The following is a 12,608-nucleotide window of genomic DNA, read 5'->3' as shown; positions in this document are numbered from 1 at the left end:
TTTATCAAAAAAACCCAAAACAACACATGTTGGCGTGGGTGTGGAGAGACAGGAACACTAATACACTGCTGGTGGGACTGCAAACTAGTGCATCCCCTGTGGAAAGCATTATGGAGGTATCTTAAACAGATTCAAGTAGACCTGCCATTTGACCCAGCAATCCCATTACTGGGCATATACCCAAAGGAATAAAGGTCATTCTGTAACAAAGGCACATGTACCCAAATGTTTATGGCAGCACAATTCACAATAGCAAAGATGTGGAAACAACCCAAATGCCCATCAATACATGATTGGATTAGTAAACTGTGGTATATGTATACCATGGAATATTACTCAGCTATAAGGAATGATGAAGATACGACATCTCTATGGTTCTCCTGGAGAGAGTTGGAACCCATTATATTAAGTGAAGTATCCCAAGAATGGAAAAACATGCATCACATGTACTCACCAGAAAATTGGTTTCCCTGATCATCACCTAAATACAAATCTGGGAACGACACCAATTGGACATCAGACTGAGGTGGGGGGTGGGGGAGGGGATGGGGGTATGCCTACACAACGAGTGCATTGCGCTCTGTTTGGGGAGTGGTAACACTTGAAGGTGCTGACTCGGGAAAGGGGGGGTGGGGAAAAAATATGAAACTATTGTTTTTAACTTGCACTGTTCACTTAATAATTTATCATGAATAAAAAAATAAATAAATAACAAAAAAAAAAAAGAAAAATCGACTTCCCCTCCCTCCCTGTTATCTCAATATATTGTAGGAAAGAAGATCAAGATGCAACCAGACCTGACCCAAATCATTTTAAACATAATACCTGTCTCTCAGGTTAATTTACAAGTCCATCTGTTTCCCCCATTTATCCATCCTCTCTAGCAACCATTTATGGCCCCTAAACAGAATTACCTGTATTCCTCATCTCCCCTCCCCTCTAAAAGGAGGGTATAAAAATTTCTGGACCCCATTGTGGTATTGGGTAAGCACTCTGTGATTCTCCCTGTGCCCGTGGGTAAATAAACCCTTTCTCTTATTAAAAAAAAAAAAAAAAGAAATAGCCAATTTTAATGTCTAGAAATGAGAAGATCTAACCCAATAATGCTGCGTGTTAGAGTGTAAAGTAAATAAAGGTGAAAGATCAAACTAAGGATTCGTGTTTTCATGCCTCCCTGATAACGAAGCAGAAGAATGATTATAAGTTCCAAATATAAGTTGGCTCCTGCTACTCACATACGTACACAGATTCAACCATTTGTCCTACAGTACAAGGGGATTTAGGGCTTCCCTGAGGCTCATGCCTGGCACTTTGGTTTAGGATGCCTACAATAAGGAATTTCTAGTTTGGGAGAAATTTGTCTTTTTGAGAGATGAAATTTTGATTTCACTTGTTGCTTTTGTTTAACATACCATTTGGAACCCACTAAAATTCTACAATCATTTTTACAAGATTTGCTGACAAGTTAGCTTGTCCAAATCTGTGCAACCAGTTTCTGAAACAAATGAAAAAACCTTACTTTGTTTGCAACTTGTTATTTTCTTATCTGCTTTCAACTGTCATGCTAATATGGTCCAACTAACACCTCAATTTTATCATCTATGGCAAAAGCAGTTTGGTCTTGGCTGTCAAGTGGGTGGAAGAGACACCTGTCTTGTCCAGGTGAAATGTGTGGATGGCTGGTCTGTGATACTTAAATCACAGTATCAAGTGTCCTACCAGATTTGCGTCACCTACAAATTCGGTATCTTGAAAACTAAATCTTACATTGAATGAGCATGTTTTCAGACTCATAAAACATCTTTTTGTCTTGACAGCTGCAGTTAAACCTGAGAGAAGGAAACCTGGAACCTTTCTCCAGCCCACTCATTTTCATTTGATCTTCTGGTCCTGACATTATTTCAAGGCAGTGTCCTTAACTACTTATAGATGAATTTTCTGTGCTTTGATGATGACACATCATGATGATATGCTCATTATTTTCCTTACGCCTGTTCTCATGAACATGAGTATAGATCTCCCCTCTACACTTGACACAAGCTTAATTTAATTCCTTGTATTGTCTTTGACTTTTAGGAGAGGAAAACTAGTAAATATACTTCTTGGCTTTCTTCCTATCTCCTAACAAGTAAAATGCTAACTTAGGCATTTTAAACAATCCCTTGCTATAAAATGATGTGGCCTCACAGTTCCCTAGGACACACTTCCATGAGTAACAGGACCTTCGTGCAGGACTATTCCTCACCCAGTTTCAGCTGAGGCCCCAACAAGAAGAATCAGCTACTCCAATCTTGAAAAATGAGGTGAGACACCCCCAAGAAAGAGCTACAATATAGACATGGGAAGCCAAGAGGTGCTTGGAGATTGGAAAGGCTACGGGTGAACTGTGCAGTCATGCCCTGGGGGTGGTACTGCTTTTCCTTCCATCAAGCCCAGGAGAAAGGAAAAGAAGTCACCTATGTGAAGCAAGCCTGGGAGGTCTAAAGCAGTGGTCCCCAAACTTTTTGGCACCAGGGACCAGTTTCATGGAAGACAATTTTTCCACAGATAGGGGTTGGGGTGGCTGGGGAGGCATAGTTCAGGCAGTGATGCAAGTGATGGGGAGTGGCTGTCAATACAGATGAAGCTTCACTCGTTCACCCACCGCTCACTTCCTGCTGTGTGGGATCTCCCCATTCCTAAGTTTCATGGAAGCCAAGTTGTCCACAGATGGCGGGGGGTGGGGGAGGTGGCAGAGCTCTGTGGCCGGCACCTAATAGGCTGCAGACCAATACCAGTCTGTGGCCTGGGTGTTGCGGCCCACAGAAGAACCAGAAGGTGGCTGGCCTTGACCTCTGACAGAAGTGCCAGAGAATGTCTGCAGACATGGGAGTACCTTGTGCTGCAGAGTTGTCAGGAATACAAGATGCATCAGGGCTCTGTTGGCCTCTAGAGCAAGATCATCACCATTACAGCCAGGATCTGAGGCTGGGCTGCAGGAGCCTGTACAGGCCTTGAGTGACCACAGGCCCCATGTCTCTGCCACCTTGTCTGTGGTGCACAGTGCCTCCCTAGACCTGCTTGAGTTTCCTGACTTGTCCCCTATTTTCTCTGTAGGATGGGCCCTTCCTTAGCCATAGACCCACAGTACATGTTCACAGGACACACAGGTCTTGCTGTGGGCAGGAATACCCAGCACCTCACCCACCGCCTCTCTCATGAGATTTCAGTGAAGCCCAACATAGGGTTTATCACCAAATTTTGAAATATCCCCTGATGTACAAGGAACCAGCTTTCCCCCCTTTTCTTCCTTATTAGTTGATGTCAACTTTGACATAAGTGTCACAATTATGATTATTTTTTCCTAAATATTTATATGCATTCCCCAGTAACAGAAAGCTATCAGATAACTAAGTATCTAAAGACCATTTTTTGAATACTTTTATGTAATAGGTTAAGCAGCAGAAAACAACCATCCAAAAAAGTCCTTTCTTCCTCTTCTTCTTCAAGGACCTGGCCCATGAGCACTGTGCCATCATCATAAAGTCATAGAAACCCAGCAGGTTACTTTAGGACAAAATACTTCCCCCAAAACTCCTCACTCGAATTTTAAAATTAGTGTCTTTTGAGGCTTATTATCTAAGAGCTATATTCATCTTTGCCAATGATAAATCTAACAAAATTTTTCTGCTTGTCATGTCTCTGTACCAGAGTTTGATCTTAAAATTAAAAGTGATTGTAGGCAATACAAAAGTTCAGTGGTGGTAAATAAAAACAATCAGCAAAAGTAGAAAATCATAATATTATATTTTTTATAATATATATTATATCGAGAATATAATATATCAAGAATCTTTTTAGCTCAGGAATCTTTTCTACTGAGCAGATGGTAAAGATTAAAAAAAGAGAGAGAGACAGAGAGAAAGCACATTCATTGCCCCTGGAAGCAATGATATGATATTATTGTATTTTAAACTCTAATTCTGCTTATTACTTCAAATTTTCCTTGGTTCAAATGCAATTAAAGGCCCAGTTACACATTTTCAGGATTTCCTCAGTGCATGGGGGAAAAAAACCATTTTATTAAGGCGTATTATGCTGTACCTTCAAATGTCTGGTCAGTTACAGATACAGACATTCATGATCATTTTCTGCCCTGAGACCCCTTCTTAACCTGTAAATGTTTCCATGGAGCCTGCTAGAATAATAACACTGATTTTTGTTTAAAGAATGTGCATTTTATTATTAACTGACACATTAAAATTCAAGGTATACTGAAACTCTATGAAAATGTGGAAAGCAAAAACATATTTAATTAATTACATTCTAATCTGTCTAGTATTCATGGTGATGCATTTTTACAACTTGACAGTAAATTTGGATTATGCTTTACAACTTACAAAATCTTTGATGGAAAAATTGAGTCTTCTCCATAAAAAAAAAAAAAAAAACAGATGAATATGTTGCTTGTGTAAGTGCCTTCACTTGTTTGTCCTATGGATTCACTCATTGAGTGAAATGGAAGAACTAGTTTACTAGTGGCATCCAAGTGGCATGAAGGAAGAGACCTCTAAAAAGTATACTTTTATGCCTTACAGTGGATCAGATGGGATTCATTGATTCCACAGTGACCTTCTTCTCTTCTCACACCTCAGGCGAGGGCGTTAGCAATTATTAATATCACAGCTATTTCCTTGGCATCTTCCCATCACATAGGTACAAAGTACTAGGTTGAACAACTGAAAGATTACTTATTTTCTGCCTGTTAATTTTTAGCTATGACATCTTTACATTCCACCAGAGGAAGTCTTTAATGTCTGAGACAAGGGGTCATTTGTTTATGTGTTGAATTATTTATGATGACAATACTTATTTAGTCACCCTTCCATTGACCATGATAAATCTAATAAAGGGTATTAAAACACTAGAGATAATCTGTAGCTTTCAATAAATCATTCCCAATTTGGAATTCCTTTGTTGAATATTGCAGAATACCATAAAAGAGGGGAAAAAAGTCAAAACCATAAAAGCAAGAACAACAACAATGCATTTGTAACAGTATTTGTATCAGTTGATAGCTAAGCAAAGTAAAGAAATAGGCCTGTTTTTCTAACTTCATTAACATGAAAATAAATTGTATTAAGATTGATATCATGCTTTTGTACTACAAGTTGCAGGAACACAAACTATGAATAAAAATAATTCCTGGGTTGGAGAATCCTCATAGTCATTTGTAAAATGAGACTTTGCTGAATTTATTTATCTATTCTAGGAGGCTGTTGGTGGAGTCTTTGTGATTTTCCAGATACAAGATCATATCATCAGCAAAAAGCAATAGTTTGACCTCCTCTTTCCCGATTTGGATACCCTTATTTCTTTCTCTTGGTTGATTGCTCTGGCTAGGACTTCCAGCACTATGTTGAATAGAAGTGGTGATAGTGGGCACCCTTGTCTTGTTCCAGTTCTTAGGGAGAATGCTTTCAATTTTTCCCCATTCAATATGTTGACTGTGGATTTGTTATATATGGCTTTTATAATTTTGAGATACATTCCTTCTATACCTAGTTTCTTGAGGGTTTTTATCACAAAAGGGGCTAGATTTTGTTGAATGCTTTTTCTCTGTTTATTGAAATGATCATATGATCTTTGTTTTTGTTTCTACTTATGTGGTGAATCACATTTATTGATTTATGTATGTTGAACCATCCTTGCATCCCTAGGATGAAGCCCACTTAGTTATGGTGGATTATTTTTTTATGTGCTGCTGGATTTTATTTGCTAGTATTTTATTGAGGACTTTTGCATCTATACTCATAAAGGATATTGGTCTGTAGTCTTCTTTTTTGTTGTATCCTTTTCTGGTATCCTTTGGTATCAAGGTGATATTTGCTTCATAGAATAATTTGGGGATGATTCCCTCCTTCTTGATATTATGGAATAACTTCTGCAGTGTGGGTAACAGCTCTTCTTTCAATGTGCACAAATCAGTAGCATTTCTATACACCAATAACAGTCAAGCTGAGAATCAAATCAAAGACTCAATCCCACTCACAATAGCTATAAAGAAAATAAAATACCTAGCAACTTACTTAACCAAGGGTGTGAAAGATCTCTACCAGGAGAACTATGAAACACTGAGGAAAGAAATCACAGATGACACAAACAGATAGAAAAAATATATCATGCTCATGGACCAGTAGAATTAACATTGTTAAAATGTCCATACTGCCCAAAGTGATTTACAGATTCAATGCAATTCTCATCAAAATACCAACAACACATTTCACAGATCTAGAAAAAAATAATTCTACACTTCATTTGGAACCAGAAAAGAGCCTGAATAGCCAAAGCAATCTTAAGCAAAAAGAACAAATCTGGAGGCATCACATTACCAGACTTCAAACTATACCACAAGGCAATAGTTACCAAAACAACAGGGTATTGGTACAGAGACAGAGACCAATGGAACAGAACAGAGAACCCAGATATAAGACCATCTACACACAGCCAATTGATCTTTAACAAAGCAGACAACAGCAGAAACTAGGGAAAAGAAGCCCTATTCAATAAATGGTGCTGGGAAAATTGGAGAGCCACATGCAGAAGAATCAAAACAGGATCCACACCTCTCACCTCTCACAAAAATCAACTCACAGTGGATAATAGACGTAAGCCTACAGCATGAAATTATAAGAATTCTAGAAAATGTTGGAAAAACTCTTATAGACATTGGCCTAGGGAAAGAATTTATGAATAGGATGCCAAAGGCAATTATAGCAACAACAAAAATAAATAAAAGGGACTTGAATAACTTAAAAAGCTTCTGCACAGCTAAGGAAATAACAAACAGAGCAAACTGACAAACCTACAGAATAGGAGAAAATATTCACAAACTATGCATCCGATAAAGGACTAATATCCAGAAACCATGAAGAACTCAAACAAATCAGCAAGATAAAAAACATACAACCCCACAAAAAGTGGGCAAAAGACATGAACAGAAGTTTTTTGAAAGAAGATAGACAAATGGCCAACATACACGTAAATAAATGCTCAGCGTCACTAATAATCAGGGAAATGCAAATTAAAACCACAATGATGTATCAACTTACCCCTGTAAGAATGGCCATTATTAAAAAGTCAAAAAACAATAGATGCTGGTATGGATGCAGAGAGAAAGGAATACTGTTGGTGGGACTGCAAATTAGTACAATCTCTATGGAAAACAGTATGGAGATTCCTCAAAGAAATAAATGTAGACCTACCATTTGATCCAGCAATCCCACTACTGGTTATCTACCCAAAGGAAAAGAAGTCATTTTATCAAGAAGATACCTGCACTCAAATGCTTACTGCAGCACAATTCACAATTGCAAAGATCTGGAATCTACCCAAGTGCCCATCAATTCATGAGTGGATTAACAAAACATGGTGTGTGTGTGTATATATATATATATATATATATACACACACACACCATGGAGTACCGCTCAGCCATAAAAAGGGATGAATTAGTGCCTTTTCAGCAATTTGGATGGAACTGGAGACCATTCTCCTAAGTGAAGTACCTCAAGAATGGAAAAACAAACACTACATGTACTCTCTATAGCAAATTGGAACTAACCAATGGGCACACATGCTCAAAGGGAAGTAAAAGTCATTGGAAATCAAGCGGGGGGGGGGTGTTGAGAAGGGGAGAAGGAAAGCGGCAAAAAACTACCTAACAGGTACCATGAACACTATTTGGGTGATGGGTACGTGATTTAAGCACTTATGACATGACTTAAGCACTACAAAAGCTACCCATGTAACAAAAACAGTTGTACCCCCTTAATATTTTGAAATTAAAAAAATAAACAAAATAGGATTTGACATCTAGAAGAGCTACAGCTTGAGATTACTCTTGTTTTCCTTTATCCCTGTGCCCAGCCTCAATCACTGTTTCAGTGATAATACCATCCACTCAGGTTCTGCAGGAATATAAAAGTAAATTAAAAAAAACCCAGAACCAAAAATCATCAATGAATGAAATAACAGACTTAAATATATGTTGAGCAGAATGAAAAGTTAAGTTATTCATTTTTGTTCACTGTATTGCCTATAACAAAGGCCAGAATGTGTTTATTTGGCCCCAGTGTGCAATGCACTAATGTGTTCAAATATTAAAAACACCAAGGAACACAACCAGAAAAGCACACATAAGAAGAAAGAAGGCAATAAGGAAATAGGAAAGCATATTCATTGTATGCACTTTTTTCTTCTTTTTCATATATGCTACAGATATTTTTTGTTAATAGTATAAATTCAATTTTCTAAGAATTTATTCAAAGAAGTTTTACCTTAGTTTTTGTTTGAAAAATGCCAGGCTGATGTATCATCTCTATTTACATGATATTTAAAGTTCCCTATTATTTACACAGCAAGATAACATTCAATTCTCTACACTTCTGTTTAAGCATATGTAAAAGAATCACTCCTCATGAGATATGCTTACAAATATAAATGGAATATTCACAGTGGAGCATGAATAAAACATTACATGTTTATTTCTCCACAGTGGATGCTAAAGTCAGCCATAATGAGAAATAAACTAAGAGTTGTAGTTATAACATAATAAAAATATTTTTTAAATATTTCTTTATTTTGCCAATTTTCTTGTCCAAAGAAGGATAATTAAATAACCTGGGACAACAAAATGTGGACTTGAGGTAGGAGAAAGCAATGCAAGGTGAACAAAAGAACATGGCTCATTCTAAGGCCTTCAATACATACTCACGTGTTGCAGTGAGTATACAGAGAGTGCAAACACTGTCCAAGTCAGGTGGGGCTTGTTCCAAGGCCCATGAGGGCTGGACCAAGAGAGGCCCAGCAGGACCAGGGAGCCAGAGTGATCAATGTATTCATGTCAAATACATCCTCAAAGTTTCAAATGTGAACAAATATGCTTATTTTGAATTTTATTTCCTTCTGCAAAGCATCAATCCATTATAATTATTTTGTTAAATGAAAATCCAATGAGAGTCACCAAGGAGCAATATGAGGAAAAAGCAGACTCACCATCTCTTCGATTAAGCCTCGCAAATCCAGGGCCGTGGCTGCTGGACAGCTCCGAGGAGCTGCTGAAGGACGACTGAGGCAACGCAGACATCAGTGGGACATCACAGTCACCTGCCAGAGAAGAATACCATGGCGTGGTTAACACACAGACTGCAGCTTGGGGGAAATAATAGCTCTAAATACACACACACACACACACACACACACACTAGGACCTAGGGCAAGCATTACTCTTTTAATTTTTAAACAATTTTAATATTTGCACTGCAGTATAATTTATACAGAGTAAAATTCCTGAGAATTTTTTATTCAATTTCTTTAAAAAATGTACAGTTCTATTAGTTTTGATACAGTTATGTAACCTCCACCGTAATGAAAACATAAAACAGGTTCATTAGCCCTCACAATTCCCTAATGTCCCACATTTTCTCAATTCTGCAAGGTGTCTGGGTATACCATCAATCCAAGGCTACTTTAAATTAAATTTGATGCTTAGTTTCTTTAGGTACACACACACACACATACACACACACGTAGTATAAATTCTGTGCCCAAACCTTAATTGTGGCTAGAAATTCTCACAGTGTCCCTGCACAGAACCTTTGGGGACAAAACAGCTGGAGTCTGTGCTAGGTGTTCAGATCAGTTACCTGTGTGAAACCAGGACCCAGGAAAGGCAGCACCTGCAGTGGTGAGCCAGTAAAACCCCACCTTGCAGACCTCTGCAGAGGAGTCACTGGGGGAGGCTTGCCTGCAGGGAATGGGGCTCCTCCTTTGCATCCGGTATCTCTAGCCTTGCAGGAAATTGCCTGCCCTTTCAACCCAGGGACCCCTGGATGTCACTCTCACCTTGGGGTAATATTCTGTTGCTTGAGTTCTGGTCTAAAAGAATTGCTGGGGGTTAAGGAGTGTTTGAGCCAGACTACCTCACTTGTTATCAGACTAGGAGGACCCTCAGGTCCCACCTGCTCCTGGTATCCACCATCTCCGAACTTGAGGAGCCCCTGGAACCATTCCTACCTTGGGTTACTCTTTTCCCGTGTATAACCCCATGTGTAACAGAAGTAATTCAAAGGTTATTTTGCATCCTTCAGTCCAATATTGTAATCATTTTATTTGTAGGCATTCCACATATTTTCTCATTAAGAAAGCTACCTCTTCTAATTTTCTAGCATGATTATTCATCTATTAATTTTAAACATATGTTTTCTGTCATATACTGGGATATTTTTGTGAAAGGAGGCTGTACTTTGAACATATCATTAGAAGATTCTGAACTGCATAGTTTGTATACTTTTTTCCTTGTGAGCAACTTGTTAAGTTCACAGAAGGAAAGAAAGCATGTAGAACTAACTAGATTGCTATGACTTAGCAAAATGTCAACTATGTTCAATGAGACAGATATAAGAGGTAGTCCAGGGATTCTCCCACTGATTTGTTACCTTGAGAACATGATACTTGGGGGCAATAAAAAGACAATTCATTGATTATCATTAGTCTGAGTGAATATGATTTCATAAAGAAATATTAGAATTACAGCAGCTTTTCTGAAAATATGCATTGCCATAAGATAGTGACATGACATATCCTTAAGATATGACACCAGAAAAAAATAACACATTGTGAAGCATCTATCCTAAAATACGGAGAACAGAATTTCACTGCTTCATAAAACATTCAAAGTATTTGATACAGAAACATTTTTCTATATGTTCCCTAGAGGTGACAATGTTACATTTATATAGGTGAGTCAGACACTGGGACTTGTGATTTTAACACATAAAGAGCATCATCCCTCCACATTGCTGCAGATTACATTATTTTATTCATTTTTATGGCTGAGTAATACTCCACAGTATCTATATTTACCCCATCTCCTTTATCTACTCATAAATTGAAGGGCGCTGGGGTTGATTCCTCATCTTTGCAATTGTGAATTGTGTTGTGATCATCATTCGCGTACAAGTGTCTTTTTGATAAAATGACTTCACTTCCTTTGGGCAGATACCCAGTAGTGCGACTGCTGGGTTGAATGGTGGGTCTACATTTATTTCTTTGAGGAATCTCCATACTGTTTTCCATAGAGGTTATACTAATTTGCAGTCCCAACAGTGTATAAGCATTCCTTTCTCTCTGTATCCACACCAGCATCTATTGTTTTTTGACTTTTTAATAATGGCCATTCTGATAGGGGTACAGTGGTATCTCATTGTAGTTTTAATTTGCATTTCCCTGATGATTAGTGATGTTGAGCATTTTTTCATGTTTGTTGGCCATTTGTCTATCTTCCTTCAAAAAACTTATTTTCATGTCTTTTGCCTACTTTGCAGAAGTGGAGAGCATTATCCTAAATGAAGTACCTCAGGAATGGAAAACCAAACACCATATGTTCTCACTAATAAGTGGGAGCTAATAGATGGGTACACATGGGCACAAAGTGATATAAAGGACACCAGAAACCAAGAAGGGGGGAAGGCAGGAGAGTGGGTGAGCGGTAAAAACCTATCTATTGGGTACAACGAACACTATTCTGGTGATAGGCACACCAAAAGCCCTGACCTAAGCATTATACAAGATATCCTTGCAAGAAAAACACTTTCACCCATTTAATTACTATTTTGAAATTAAAAAAAAAAGAGCAGTATCAATTTAACACACTTGACATGGGGAGCACCCATTATTTTCTATTAATAAATGTGCACAGCAAGATGACCATAGACTCATGCAGTGTGGTTAAGAAACGGTTGTTTTCTCCATGGCTTCTTTAAACTCCCTCCTGAAATGTTTACATCACAAGAGAGCCTTTCTTGATTTTCCCAGCACAGATGTTCTCTGGATAACACTGGGCAGTGAAGATGCTTAGACATCAGCAGATATGCTACATAATGGGCTAAGAAAAATAGAGGAATACTAACCCAGCTTGCTAAGAACTTTACTTAAATTTTCTAAAAAGGCATTTTCAAACCATGAAGATGCTAAGATATAAGAAGGCAATGAAGCCTGTTCTCTGCCCTTGGATGACAGGTCCCACACCACCACAAGGGATCACAGGAGGGTCCAAGCAGGAAGGACATCACTAGGGAATACTGCTCCCTAAGCCTATCTGCCTGATGTTGTGTTCTCCCATTTGTGCTAGGGGATGGGGGTGGGGGGATGAAATCCAGGAACATCTTCAAATGTAGCATTAAAAACTTTTGGATAAAAACAAAAACACACTAACTATACTCATGATGCTTGTGTACCACAATGTCTTTCCAGACTATGGCCCTGGGCTTTTCACATGTCCTTGGGATTCCTGGCTCACATGCTAGCTCTCCCTGTGGAGTCACGAGCTCCTGAAGACGCAGGACAAGTCTTTCCCTACTCTATAGGCTGTATAGCTAGCACAGAAGCTGAAAGATAGCACATGCTCAATAAACTTCAATTGAACATTTATTAATTGAATAAGTAAACAAATAGAATTATAATTAACCAGTAAATTTAATTAAACTTAATTTTCCTAAATTATGAGATTAAATTGTATCATTCAAGCTAAAAGACAAGAGGCCTAGAGACATTACAAATTCATGTCT

The 12,608-nt window shown here is 38.2% G+C and overlaps 1 protein-coding gene across 1 annotated transcript in view; it reads right to left on the bottom strand.

Annotated features, from left to right (window-relative positions):
* Positions 1-12,608, bottom strand: part of LOC138387136 (contactin-associated protein-like 3) — a 211,636-nt gene that overhangs the window by 187,505 nt on the left and 11,523 nt on the right. The window contains 1 exon segment of the mRNA XM_069474040.1: positions 9,037-9,147. Within this exon segment, the coding sequence (XP_069330141.1) occupies positions 9,037-9,147 (111 nt within the window).

This window comes from Eulemur rufifrons, chromosome 7, assembly GCF_041146395.1.
Source record: "Eulemur rufifrons isolate Redbay chromosome 7, OSU_ERuf_1, whole genome shotgun sequence".
In the NCBI taxonomy this organism is placed as follows: domain Eukaryota; kingdom Metazoa; phylum Chordata; class Mammalia; order Primates; family Lemuridae; genus Eulemur; species Eulemur rufifrons.
The sequence above is the reverse complement of the archived record's forward strand: the minus strand, read 5'-3'. Positions and strand labels throughout refer to the sequence as shown.